Here is a 14,912-nt window from a genome sequence, read left to right on the forward strand (position 1 = left end):
TTGTCTGACCATTTGAAATAATTACATACTATCGTCATCATATTATAAAATATTATAATTTACATATATATATATATATATATATGTATATATACACACACTCAACTTATATTTTAAATTTTTGTTGTGGGTTTGTAAGTGATTTATTAAATTTCCATTTTTGTAAATTACCTATCAACTCATTAATTACAGTTAGATACTGTATGTGAGTATTTATTTAAAAATGTTCTTAATTTTATTTTCATTGTTTGGTTTAATAACACCTTCAATTAGATTTTTTGTACTGTGTAATATTTTATTGAATATTCTCTGGTACTTTTAATACTATAATTAGTATTACACCACAAAAATGAAATATGGAATAGACACTAGAATATTAATTGTTTTTTTTTTTTTAATTTTCTAAATTAGTATGTATAAAGCTAATATTTCTATTAATCTTATAGTTTCCAATTTTGTAATTAATTTTTTGTGATTAAATGCCTTTTTTGACAAATTTATTTATTGTTTAAAGACATTTTAAGACTCAATTTAAACATATAATTCTTACACTTACTTTTCTTAATTACTTTAAATTATGATACCTAAATACCACCGTAGTAATAAAATAATATTTATAACCAAAACTATATTTTTGCATTAAACAACAGTTAAATTAGCTATCCATATAGTTTTTGATCTGGGTAGTTTTTAAGGAGTTAAATATTGGCAATTCATCATATATATGCGTGAATATCACTAGTATGTGTAATTACCCCTCTCTGATTCTGTTATGCCGCGTCGGGCTGTGCCGCTAATCACCGTTCTGCTAATCACAGAGGTGGTAGAACCAGTTTTTCTTACTGAAGAAGCTCATAAACACATAGATATTTTATTACATTATTGCTTGCCTACGTCATTAACCATAATAAATTAAAAAATTTAATTACTTTTTATGTTTTAAAAAAAATTTAAGACCCGCGAATCAATTATTACTGTTAATACATTTTTTTAAAATTGTTATTAATTTTGCTTCTAAATCTGTCCAGAACTTGTTATTCCTCTCAATTTCGAATTACTTATATTAAAACTATAATATAATTACTACTTTATATCTTCAGTTGTACCATAAATGATATAAAAATAAGATACTACTATTTGTGATATTTTCATTTTCATCTATTTACAAAATACTTATAGGACCCAAACGCAGAATTTGTCTGCATAAAGATATAATATTTGCCTGGTTTCTCTGCATGCATCTCAACGCAGTTTAAGAATATTAACTAAAAAAATTGAGAAAGTTGTTTTAAAGTAAACTTCATGAGGAAAACAAGTATGTTTGTAAGAGTCTTATCCAAACATTGGGTACGTCAGTATAATTGGTAAAATATATAGGTATATTTTGATAGAAAAATTAGTCTGGACCAAATCTCTTTGATTAAATCTTTTCCTAATTAGTCATAGAAACAGATTTTAATGAGCCTACTATTAAATGTTTATAATGATATAAATATTAAATAGCAATAACAAATGTCTTGAATCATTATTTTTATTTCTTAAACAAAAAATGACAACAAACCAACATAATACTAAATCTATTTTTTATATAAATAATATTGGTTTGTTTTATAACATTGTTATAAAGGATATATTATTATTTTGTTACAGAAAATAGTAACAATACAAATTTTTCAAATTATTCATTAATATAAACAAATACAAATTTTGTTACACTAATGAGTGATAAAATTAAATTGCAATTTCTATATTTTTTAGGAAACCAAAAAATCTAAATGATTATCATATAACTAAACTAATTAAGTTTTAAATAACTTCTTGTATTTTCAATGTTATTTTAATAAACAAATCTTAAAAAAAACTGTTAGATTTGATATAAACTTTTACAAACACCTACTCCATCCATCGTCATTAGTGTAACAAATTTTCATTTATTAAGTGTAAAAAAAAATAGCTTTGATAATTGATCAATTTAAATGAGGTTAAATAACTATAATACAATGTTTCTCAATTAAAATTAGTTAATGATTTATGTTTTACATATATATTTTATCTTTTTTTTTTTACATATAAATAACAAATTCATTTTTAAATAAATCTATTGTACTCATTCACAGTCTCGCACTTAATTAATTTAGAAGACTATTTAAAATGAAGTAGTATTAATAATATTTACTGCAATTAATTTTTAATATAATACTAAATAATAAATATTAATGTTCAAGTTGCAACTTTCCCAATCATAACAAATAGTTAAGACTAAATCTATAATAACTATTTTCTAATATGTCAAAAATAAAAAACATATTCTAACAATTTAATATATGTAAGAGGTATTAGATATTTTTGAATAACATTTAATTACATAAAATACAACTTTATAGTAATGCAAAAGTAGTTAATTATGATATATAATAATAAAAATATATAATTCATTAATTTTTAAGATCTACAAGCAATAATCAATTAAAATATAAAAAATTGTTAACTTTTTTGTTGATAAAATAAATAATAATTTAGTATTTTTTTTTCATACATTTTATACTTAAATTATAAATTTTAATTTATAGTTCTAGTTAAATAACATACATTTTGTTCATTTGTGCAAAATATAAAAAAAGTCTGGAATGAAATTAGTCTTATTGAGAGAGCTTTCAGTTACATAGTATAGACTCATTGAATATTTTATTTCTAACAAATTATGTGAAGTACTTAAAAGAAATAATTGTAAATAATTAATTTTATCTTAAAAATAAACTTTTACCGAACCATTTTATTATAACACTAATTAATTAATGAGTATAACATTCTTATTACTTTAATACTGATATTAATGATTGGTTACTGGACTTATCTGCAGTCTAAAAATATACTTATTTAGTTTAAATTATTATAAATTATGGAATCAAATTTAATTTAAATAAATGGTAATACTAATATTTAAACATATGTATAATTTGAGCTTAAAGTTCAATCATTTTACTCATTAAATATTTCAAAATTTAGGTTATACTAAATTTACTATAAGTTTTACTTTATATAATAATTTTTAAAACACAAATCATTCCTAGGGATATATAAATTGGAATAACATTTTTAATTTAAACAAAGTCAAAAGAATTATATAAGTTGAGTACTCTGTTAAAATTATAAATATGAACAATTAAAACAAGATATTGTTATTGCAAAAATTATATAAAATATTTTTGAGTAGAACTACTCATAAGCTAATTTAGTTTCTAAAAAAAAAAAAAAAATACAACACATAAGATAGGCACTTAAATTATATATAATTATTAAAATTAAAAAAAAATATATTTTAATGGTGTAATGTATTAGGAATTGTCTTTTTTTTTTTTTTTTAAACAAATAAAAATAGTATTAAAAACCTAAAATTAATTAACAGCTATTAATATAGGCGCTGCATCAAATCAATACTAAGTTATTTATATTTAATGACTCGTGTTACATGATACTTATTATTACATAATATTTTCTCTTACATATAATTACATCTAATTAAAATATGTGTAAGGGATAATGCTAATTTTACTAAGAAGTCTTGATTAAAAAAATATTGTATACCATAAACAAAATTGTAAAAATTATAAACTAATTTACATGGAAAATGGTACTGCTGGTAGTAACTGAGTAAACACCAGCCGTATTCAATCACAGCCAAATTAGTATGTCTAATATATTCTAGTACAATTAATTATTAGTTAATAGTAGACACCACTTTAAACATACCGTCTGTTTCTACAGTAGGGGTAACCATTTCATCCACCACCTCAATTGTTGTTATTTTGTTAGAAATAGAAGTAGGAGATTTTTTTGTTGAAGTATCATATGGCACATAAATACGTAGTACGTCAGGTTGAGGACTAACGCATGTAACATCTGATCCGGCATCATAATTTTGTATACTTTGCGGAGACACAGTTGTGGTAGCTGCTGAAGTTACACTAGTATCTAGTAATGAACGCCTAGAACCATCTCCAACAATTGAACTTACATCATCCATACTATTTTTACCATTTGTGGTTATTGAACCTAGAAAATTATCATAAAAAATGCATTATAAATATAAACTAAAATAATTCTTATCAACGATCAATATTACAATATGATTTATTTGTTAGTGATTAGTTTTTGATTTAATCTTTTATTAGTAAGAGTATACAATTTTTAGTTACTTAAAGAACAAATTTAAAAACAGATTTTTTAATTTGTCTTACCTTGTATAAGACCAATGAAATTACAATAATAATTAGTAATTTTTTTCACTTATTAACATGATTATTGACTACAACTGGCAAACATATCTACTAATTAAAACAAATTATTGTGCAAATATAATTTATATAAAAGTTTAATTTCTTCAGAAGTCTATAAATTATATGAATATATTGCACATAAACAAAATTGTATTACCTTAAAACTATTGTTCAAATTAACTACTAAGAGGATTAAATATGATAGTCAATAATAAGTACACAACACACTTAGAACACAACTGATAATTGAAAAATACTATTTTTCATAAAACGGTGAGAAAATAAAAATCAAGAGTAGTGATTTATTCATACATTTATAGGAAATGGATATCACCAAGAACCCACAGAATAGGTATAGAAAACTTATATGTTGTATATTTTTATTAATTAACAACAAATAACAGTAACATTTTTGTCTCAACATAAATATGACTTTTTACTTCAGATTTTGGATTTCTTCATTTGTAGGTATAATATAAATACTTTAAAGCTATTGGTGAACATAATTTTCAAATGTATTCTAAGGAACAACAAAATTCTGAAATTTTTCAGATTATTTAAAATAAATAAACTTTAATTGAATAAGGCTAAAAAAATATTGTATACAAAATTTATTTCAATATAAAGTATAATAATTTTAAACTAAAAATAACAAATACTATATGTAGTATTTAACAAAATATATATAATTTTCAAAATAAAATGATAAAAAAAATAACTTAAAAATGTCTATAACTAAATAACTATATCACAACATATTGATGTCATTTTATATAGAATGTTTAATAAATAGATAAATAAAAATTTGCAAGGCAGTAGTTTTTTTTTCTCTAAATATATTATAATTAAGATAATAAATGCATAAATTATATTATGAATGTGCTTTAAAATGAGATAGAAGACTAGTTTCTATAGCCACCAATTTAATTTATCATCAGGCATGTGTTCACAATCTAGTCCACTCACCTTGGCATTGAGAATCCTGATCGGGTGAACTACTAATTCGGTCATTGTTTATGGGTTTTCTAATTTTTTCCACTCCATTAATTTGAGGCTAAAAAATAAATGGTTTATTTATACATACATTTTTTCAAGTTTTCAAAATATATTTTAGAATAGAAAGAAATATTATCTTGTAATGAATATGGATAATATATTATTAAATTTATAACTATAGAATATTATTAGAGTTGAATACTAATACAAGGAAGAAAAAATAATGATTTTCAATTATAAGCTATAACTAATAATATTGATTCTTAGCTTTAATTTACTTCTTTTTGTGTACTCAAAAATTAAAATATTAAAGTAAAAGGTTATTAATTTTATTTATATACTAACAAATATTATAATATACAAATAGTTTAAATATAAAAAAAAAAAAAAAACCAAAATAAATTATTAGTCTGAAGTATTAATATATTTGTAAACTAAGACCGATTTCAAATTCAAAATTCAAAACTAATCGCACTTTACAAAATAATAATACTTTAGACTAATAATTTATTTATTTCTACAAAAAAACACATAAAAAAAAATTGGTTTAATATAAACAAAATGTTAATAATATTAACCATTTCATAATTTTATTTTATAGTTTATTATTTTATTCTTCTTCTTCTCTCGTCTTTCTTTCAACTATAGGGATCGAAAACCTTTGTCCTAAACCTCCACTTGTCTTGATTTTCTACATCTCACCTACATCAACAATTCTCATATCATTCTCAATCTTACCAACCATCATTTTTTTTTTAATTTAACTATCTTCCTCTTTTCTTTTCATCATTCATTTTTATAACCACTCTTACTGCTTTTGTTTCCTCTCCTCTCAATACATGCTCAAACGATATCAGTCAATTTTATCTCATCTGGTTATATCACATAATCGTTCCTTATTCTATTATCTTTTTTACTTCACTCATCTATCAAAGCATTCTCATTTCTGCAACACTCATACATTGTTCTATTCTCCTATCAATCACCCAACACTCTGAACCATATAGCACTTTTCGTTTCACCACAATCCATAAAATTTAACTTTCAAGCTAATTGGAATTCACTTAATACATAAAATACCCGACATTTTTCTCCATTTCATCTAACCGCACTTAATCCTAGTTATACATCCATGCAAAGGCCCCTGTCTTTTTGTACAAATGATCCTAAATATTTATAGTTTTCAACTTCACCTATAACAACACCGCTAATATTTTACTATTTTTTTAAATATTATAGTTTGATTAATTGTTATATATTAAAAACTGTAATATTTTCTATTTAAAATTATCAAAAAATAATAAAAACACTATATGCCTTTTTAAAATTTTATTTTATCAATAATAATATTATAGAATTACTTTTATACTATTAAAAAATTTTAATTTGACCTTTTTATTTATAATAATTGCTTTTTTAATTACCTTCCTAAGTGGGATATCATCAGGATTAAATATTCCTAGTTCTCTTTTCAACTGTTCATTTGGAGATGGTGGTCCAGCATTATCAAGTTTATTTTTCTTCAACTCGGTAAGACATTCTTGAAGTTTTTCAATAGTATGATCTGCTGAATGCTGATAATTTTGTTCTAATTTCACCTAAATAATAATCACATTTAATTTAACTTTTGAGAAATAGATTTAAAAATAATATACAGATTTAATAAATTATTGATAATTATGAAAACGATAGTATTTTTATGCATATTAATAAATTATATGCATAATATTAAATATTTAACTATAAAATAATAGACATATAATTAAATTAAATTAAATACTTATAAATTTTCTATAAAATAAAATAATTAATTAGTCAATGTATAAATAAAATAATTATAAACTGATTTAACTCAGTTAATTGATTCAATCCAAAAAATATTGTTAACAAATATTTAAGTTACAATGTCAAAATTAAAATTAACATAAATACATACCCTATTATTCTAAAAATATAAGGGGTTTTTGTTATTTGAAACTTGCAAACATATTTTAGATCAAACATGATATAATGGATAACTTGTAACTTACTTGTAAAAAATTAAGTATATCATCCATTCCTAAAGTATACAGTTGTTTACGATGTAATTTTAGTAAGCAATACGCCATAGCAGATAATATTTTGTCACCTTCCAATAAAAATATATCCCATACTCTCAATGTTAATTTAAATGGTATCTAAGCATAAAATGAAATGCATAATTAATTATTTATAGGATATAATAACATTATTTATTATAAATTTTACTAGTAAACTTACTCTATCCAAAAAACATTGAAAAAACCATTTTAGAGTGTATAATCCAGTTTCAACTCCATTTTTATCCAAATGTCTTTTCAATTTTGGTAATAGTTTATTCATTACTTTATCATGATGATCTTGAAATCTTATTAATTTAGGAAAGCCTGGGATAAAAAAACCTAAGATATTTAAAAAAAAAAAAGTTAGTTAAAATATTTTAATAAGTATGTATAGAAATTTTAAATTCTAGAATTATCATAATTTAACTTACCATGCATATTATACTTGTTATCAGAAATTAGAGTAGATAAAGCCCAGAAAGCTTCGTCTTCAGTTAAATACATTAATAATAAAGCAGCAATTTGTGACATCCCTTGAGTATAACCAATATCTAAATTATAAATACTATAGGCCGATAGAATGTTGAATAATTCTCGTTGTTTAAGATTGTACCGTTTACGAAAATTAATGTGTTCTCGGTATGTACGATTCACATCTAGGTCAATTTGTCTGACATCAGGTGAATGCTCCCATGCTAACTCACACATATGCTAAATAAAAATGATACATAATTTTAAGTAACAAAGTTAAAATTGAATTATACATTATTTATTGATGTTAAAAGGAAAAAACTAATAATTAACATGCAACATTCTAAACAAATTAGCTCCAGATAATCTAATTCTACATAGCAATATATATAAGTGTAAGTGATAGTTTTATTCAATAAATTATCTCTTCATTATAATATTTCTGTTGTGAATATTAATAATTGTATGGTAAATAACAGTGGTATATTTACGTTGAGGGGGTCCATCCGACACGGACCCTCTTTATAAGCCCCATAAATACCTACAATTTATTTATTTTTTTAATTCTTATTATTTTTGTCTATAAATTAGAAAAATTAAAATAAATAATGTTTGAGTATACAAAATCTGATATTTTAATAGAATTTATCAATTTTATTGGTATAGAAATACCCAAAAAAACACACAGCAAGAAAACCAGCAATTAGAGCGAATCCTTAAGTCTCTTCTGTAGAAGATTATTATAGAGTGACAGTCTTTATGCTATTTATTGACAATTTTATTAACTAACAACTCGATTTTTAAATGAACCCAGTTTTTGAAGGGATAACTTTTGATTTAACTATGTTAGTATAAAAATTGGAATTAAATATTATGAGAATATTTTATAGTGTTTGAATGTTTATTTAGTTCCACATTTATAGATATAGAAGGGTTATCATTTAAAAATTTGGTTGAGTATTATTTACCATCAGTTGAATATTATGCTTCTGTTAAATTAAAAATACGGAAAATGAAAATAGCCAGTCAAGATGTTAACATCAAAAGTGGATTAGTAGTGCTTTTCAGTTGCCCAAAATCTGATTTTCCTACTATATATTTTTGAATTTTGAATAGTGTCAACAACAACACCTGAAAGATATTTTTCAACCTTGAAAACATATCTCTGATCAACAATGATTGAAGTAATCCTTTGATTATTTTGGATATATTTAATATCTAATGTATAAAAATATAACTTTTAACAGTATTTTTAATTTTATTATTATGTAGACGAGACTAAATGGACTAGCAATGATGTATATATATATATTGGGATATAAATTAAGATGTTGATAAAATCATTAATAAATTGGCATTAAGTCCTAAAAAATTGGATTTAGTTTCATAAATGTTGTTTCATATATTAAAAAATAAATAAGTATAAATATCAAAACGGTTTTATGTTAATGCATTGTAATAAATTTAATTTATTTAAAGTGTTATGCTAGGGAGTAAGGGGGAGAGGGTAGAGTCACCTACTTAAATATGTTTGTAAAATTAAATGGACCCCTCCCCATGAAAAATTCCTAAATATACTACTGATCTACCATAATAATATTTATCAAGAATATACATTTTAAAAAATAATAATGTTAATAGTACAAAAATTATAAAAAAGTTTTCAAAAGTTACTAAAAATTATTAAGTAGAAAATCAATAGTTTATGATTAATAACCTAAAAATACAGATCTTACAAATAAAAAGCAAATTATTTCAGATAAAAAATGGTAATATATAACTATTATTTTTTAATTTGATGTTTTTTTTACAACTGTTAAATTATAAAAAAAATAATAATATCAATATGAAAATTAGATTTGAAATAATTTCACGTAACTTATATGAATTATAATATTATAAATAATTATTAAATAGATAATTACTTTATATTTATTTTTCTGATCATCAGTAAGTTGATCAACATGTAATAGTTTTGCCCACACCTTACCACGCAATGAATTTGGAATGCCTTTGTATACACGTTTTTTGAGCTTTTCAGAAGACACACTGTCCCAGTTGTATATCATTTTTAGCCATTTTTGTTCTCTGATTCTTTCGATTTTGATTTCTTGAGGATCTTCTTTTTTCAATTTGGTCACATCACTGAAAATAAAAAAAATGAGAAAAATAAATTTCAACTAACAAACAATGTACATCAAATGGAAAACAGAATGATTACTCACCTTATGAAACCAAACCTGTCAAGCTTGTGGTAGTCATTGAAGGCTGGATCATCAACAGGGTCTATAATAGTTCCATCTCCAGGCCCATTCCTGTACAAATCAACTATTCTTTCTCTCTCCTCGTATACCTTATCGGCTATCTCGTCCTCATTCATTACACTGAAAAATGTTTCTCATGGCCGTTTTGCACTGTCCGACTATTATCGTCCGCGGGATCTTGATTATTCTGTAGTCTGTTCAACAAAAACAAGAGTGTTGTACCAATTAACATTTCTCCGTTCAGCAATAATATTGGCATATAACATCGAGGCAAAACGATTAAATTTATACTTGTTAATTTGGGTATACCTAGAAACCTAACTCAGATGTCAGCATTTTGGTATGTAGGCCATCATGCATCAGACGAAAAAAAACGACCGAAATTCAATCACGCAAACGCTTATATAAGTGACGATTATCACGAAGTCTAAACCAAACGCTCAAGTGTCAACCGCGATACCTACCGTACTAAATAAATTTTATTATCCAATTCTTCTCTCTGCATGTATGTATGTGTGTGTAGTGAATTAAAATATATGATAATGGTATAATAATATCAGTAGAATAATGATCGGTAAATTATAATTACAACGATAATAATAATAATAATAATAATAATAATAGGTATATTGTGATGTATATTATATTGTGTACGAAATTTCAATTGAATTTTGTTGTTCAATTTATTATGTTTACTAAATAACCGAATGACCGGTTCTATGTTCATATTTGTACAACGCACGAACGATTTCGTTGCCAACTGCTAATCGCTAAATACTGATATTAATGATATTACACACGTACATGAAAAAGCAGGGGAATACCGCCGAATTGCCGACACCAACGACAATAGAAGACGTGCACCCCTCGAAATAAATAAAAAGGCCGCTCAGCAATCCCTACCGGAATCAACGAGGTAAATTAAATTTCTGTAATTTGTCTAAGCTAGCGCTAGGACAAACAGTTTTTAAATTTCTTATTCTAATTCATTGACGTGTTGTTTCTCGATTATTGTACCCACCTTATACACGCTTTTTATCTCGTAATACTTATTGAATCTAACTGACCAGTTACTAACAACGAGTCGGTATTTCCTATTTATTTATATCCTCGATTGATGATTGTTGGTGTCTGTGATATTCTTTAGGCCTTAACACTTAGAATAATGACTTGCAATAAAAAATCGCATTTTGGAGCAGCATTGTTGAATTTGCATAGCGGTTATACAGATTCACTACCCGGCAGAGAAGAACAAATCAATTGTTTGAAGTCTTTCTTGGAAAAACACACAAAAGATCATGTTTCTGCTTCCATGTATGTATCTGGTCCTCCGGGTACTGGAAAAACAGTGTCATTGCATTCATTGTTTGTTAGCGATTTAGTCATTAACAATTTCAATGTAGTATATGTGAACTGTAGTATGATAAAATCTGCTAATTGTGTTTATGCTAAGATTGCAGAAATATTGAAACTCGGCTGCCGTGTTCAGAGAGAATGCATATTAACTATTGAACAATATTTAAAAACCAAACACAAATCAATTCTTTTAGTGTTGGACGAAATTGATCAATTGTCTTCAAAGAATCAATCTATATTATATAAATTATTTGAATGGCCAACTATTCCTCAATCTAAACTGATAGTCATTGGTATTGCTAATTCCTTAGATCTGACTGATAGATTGTTACCGATGTTAAAAACTAAAATATCATTACAACCATTATTACTCAATTTTCCGCCTTATACAAAAACTGAATTGTTCAATATCATAACCCACAGATTAGAAAATGCAGGAGTTGCACAAGTATTTCCTAGTAATGCCATTCAGTTGTTGGCTGCAAAAATTGCTTCTTTTCGAGGTGATGTTCGTTGTGCGTTAGATGTTACTAGACAAGTTATAGAAATAGCAGATGAAAAAACTGATAAAAAAATAGAATTGAATGATGTGATAGCTGTGTTAAATAATGTATATTCTACTTCAGGAGCACTTGATATTAATGATGAAAATTCTGAAAAATTACCTTTACTACAAGAATTAGTAGTATGTGCATTACTACTTTTGTTATCTTCAAGTAAAAAAAGTCAAGTTATTACTATTGGGAGACTATTTGATGTCTTCAAAACAATTTGTTCAAAAAGGAATATTCAAGTCCGAGATCTTAGTGAATTCATTACTATGTGTTCATTAATAGAAACAAGAGGAATAATTAAGATACAAGGACAGAGTATGAATAGATTATCTAAAGTAATATTACTTTGGGATAAAAATGAAGTAGATGATGTACTACATGACAAACAGCTTTTGGTCGATATTTTAAATGATAAATATATTTTGATGTAATTATTTTTTTAAATTAAATTGTATTAATTCATTTATTGCACTCAATTTAACATTAATTTGATAAGCATGCCATATATCTAGATATATATATATATATAAATAACAAATATATTAAACTGTGATTGTATAGTTAAATAGCTGTATATTTTTAAATAAAATGTAAGTTTATTTTTGATTCATAAGTATAAATTTGTTTTTTCTTAAGTTATTATTTTTTTAGTTTTATTCCATTTCCTAATCTTATTTATGCAATATGTTTTAGGATTGTGTGCATTTACATTTATATTACATTTGTTGCTGTACAATTATTTCTAAAATTCAAAGTATTAAGTTGAGTACTATGTATTCAAATGTATTTTTTGGAATTTAATAAAAATCTAAAGCCTTTATTTTTTCATTAAAATTTCATTGTAATTTATACATATTTTAAATATTATTTAATTTAAATATATATATTATTTATTTAATTTTAAAAATGATTATACCACTGGTAATATTTCTATTCTTAATTTTTATTAAATATCAACTAACTTAGATATTTTATAAGATGAATTGCTCCTAAATATAAGAATATAATTCTGTTAGATGACGCCTATAAATAAACTTCTTCAATATTCTTAATAATATTTTATTAAAAAAAGTTTAAATGTATAAATAATTATTTATTTATACAGCCTCAAAAAGTCAATGGCTTTTTTTTTTTTTGAGGTCTACAGTATTGATTTTACAAAAATATATGTACTTTATTGTGTATATAAATGTATAATATATAAATAGTAAATTTATGAGACATCCTCTATTTGTAAATTATTTTTTTTTAAGAACAGTGATATTGTAAAATGACAAATAAATATTTTAAAATATATATATATTAAAAATGATAATATTGTAGATCTATATTTGGTTTTAGGAAAGTAGGACTATGTAAAAACCAAAACTTTTTTATTACATCTCAACTAACTAACTAATAACTGTCCTTTCATTTTCTTATACATTTCTGTTATTACAAGTGTATAATCCAGGCGCGTAAACAAGGGTGAGTTTTAGGGGTTTAAACCCCCTCTTGAAATTCAGAAAAATTATTAAATATGTTTATATATAGTAAAAGTGGTATATATAATACATAATTATAAAAATGTATAACCTACAATCCCTCTCAAAATATTTTTTTGTGTATGCCCCTGGCATTATTCTTTCATTGAACCAAGTATACATAACTTCATTCTGTATGTTTGATATTTTTATAGTATTTTGTAAATTAAACAATTAGTATAGAAAGCATATAAATTGAAATAATAATTGAATACACAATATAAATTATATTTAAAACTGTTACTATGAACTACTAGTTTATTTTCTTATTTAGTATACAATTTATAATTTTACTATGTAAACTTTTTTTTTTTCAGCAAAATGACACTATACAAGCGATATGTTTCTCCAGTTAGCCCAGCGGTTTATCCACATCTCACTTTATTATTACTCAGCATTGGTGTATTTTTTACTGCATGGTTTTTTGTCTATGAAGTAACTGGTACAAAGTATACCAGAAATTTGAAAAAAGAACTGACAATCTCTTTTGTTGCTGCCTTATTTACGGGTTTTGGTCTATTGTTCCTATTACTATGGGTTGGAATATATGTGTAATGATTTATTACTTGTTTTTTTTTTTCTTTAATATTTTTAATTAAAGATATTATTTAGAGTTATTAAATGCCATTTAAATAACCAAATATTTATTACCCATACAACATGGATAAATAATTAATTTTAATTGTCATGAATATCTAACTATATAAATATATGTATCATACTTATTAAAAAAAATTTTACAAGTCATCAATAGAAACTATATACAAATAATATTACATTCAAATTAAATGTTTTGATAAACTGTTTTTATTCATAAAAAAAAATGTTTAAAATAAATAAATTTTATATTTATCAAACATTTTGTTTACAAGGTTGTAATTGTATTATTTATTTATGTTTAGGTGAATATTTTTAATTTTTTTGAAAAATATTTCCGATTCCTAATTTATTTACAGAATTCATATGTGTTTAAGAAAATGAAAATTTCAAATTGAAAATATTTCGAGTTAATTAAGAAAAATATTTGTATAAAAATGCAATTATTGATTGATTGATTGCATCCATTATTGATCTTATTTATTAAATACATTTACCCGTGGCAGATATTAATCCAGGGATATAAGAATGTTTGAAAAAATTATAAATCAAAGTCATAAAAAATATATTGGTTTATTTTCTCTATGATAAATATTACACATAATAAATAAGTTATTATAGCATAATATATAACGATAGTATTACAATTATATTATAAGAATACTTTAACATTAATTTATAAGTAGAAAATTATAATGATCTAACTAAAAATATAATAAGTTCTTGAGTTTTTCAGTGACTTGAACTATTATCATACTCTTTGCGGTTATTTATCAAATGAATAGATAAAATA

The 14,912-nt window shown here is 23.7% G+C and overlaps 2 protein-coding genes across 4 annotated transcripts; one reads left to right on the top strand and one right to left on the bottom strand.

Annotated features, from left to right (window-relative positions):
* Positions 1-3,370: 3,370 nt before the first annotated feature.
* On the bottom strand, positions 3,371-10,594 carry LOC112693084 (USP6 N-terminal-like protein). Of its 2 annotated transcripts, none has more exons than XM_025567985.1 (9): positions 10,554-10,594; positions 10,051-10,283; positions 9,751-9,970; positions 7,786-8,065; positions 7,533-7,693; positions 7,304-7,450; positions 6,698-6,871; positions 5,244-5,331; positions 3,371-4,053 (listed from the first exon to the last, which is right to left on the bottom strand). In XM_025567985.1, the coding sequence occupies exons 2-9, from the start codon at positions 10,203-10,205 to the stop codon at positions 3,719-3,721; spliced, it is 1,560 nt and encodes a 519-aa protein (XP_025423770.1). In that variant the 5' UTR covers positions 10,206-10,283; positions 10,554-10,594; the 3' UTR covers positions 3,371-3,718. The 2 variants fall into 2 exon arrangements, with proteins under 2 accessions (XP_025423770.1, XP_025423769.1); XM_025567984.1 differs by lacking the exon at positions 10,554-10,594 and adding an exon at positions 10,399-10,547.
* A 125-nt stretch (positions 10,595-10,719) lies between these two features.
* Positions 10,720-14,087, top strand: LOC112693035 (transmembrane protein 258). Of its 2 annotated transcripts, none has more exons than XM_025567915.1 (2): positions 10,720-11,005; positions 11,237-12,470. In XM_025567915.1, exon 2 carries the CDS (start codon positions 11,255-11,257, stop codon positions 12,428-12,430), a length of 1,176 nt encoding a protein of 391 aa, XP_025423700.1. In that variant the 5' UTR covers positions 10,720-11,005; positions 11,237-11,254; the 3' UTR covers positions 12,431-12,470. The 2 variants fall into 2 exon arrangements, with proteins under 2 accessions (XP_025423700.1, XP_025423701.1); XM_025567916.1 differs by lacking the exon at positions 11,237-12,470 and adding an exon at positions 13,840-14,087 and having other exon boundaries at positions 10,799-11,005.
* Positions 14,088-14,912: the final 825 nt, after the last annotated feature.

This window comes from Sipha flava, unplaced genomic scaffold, assembly GCF_003268045.1.
Source record: "Sipha flava isolate LNK unplaced genomic scaffold, YSA_version1 80_pilon_pilon, whole genome shotgun sequence".
Taxonomy (NCBI): Eukaryota; Metazoa; Arthropoda; class Insecta; order Hemiptera; family Aphididae; genus Sipha; species Sipha flava.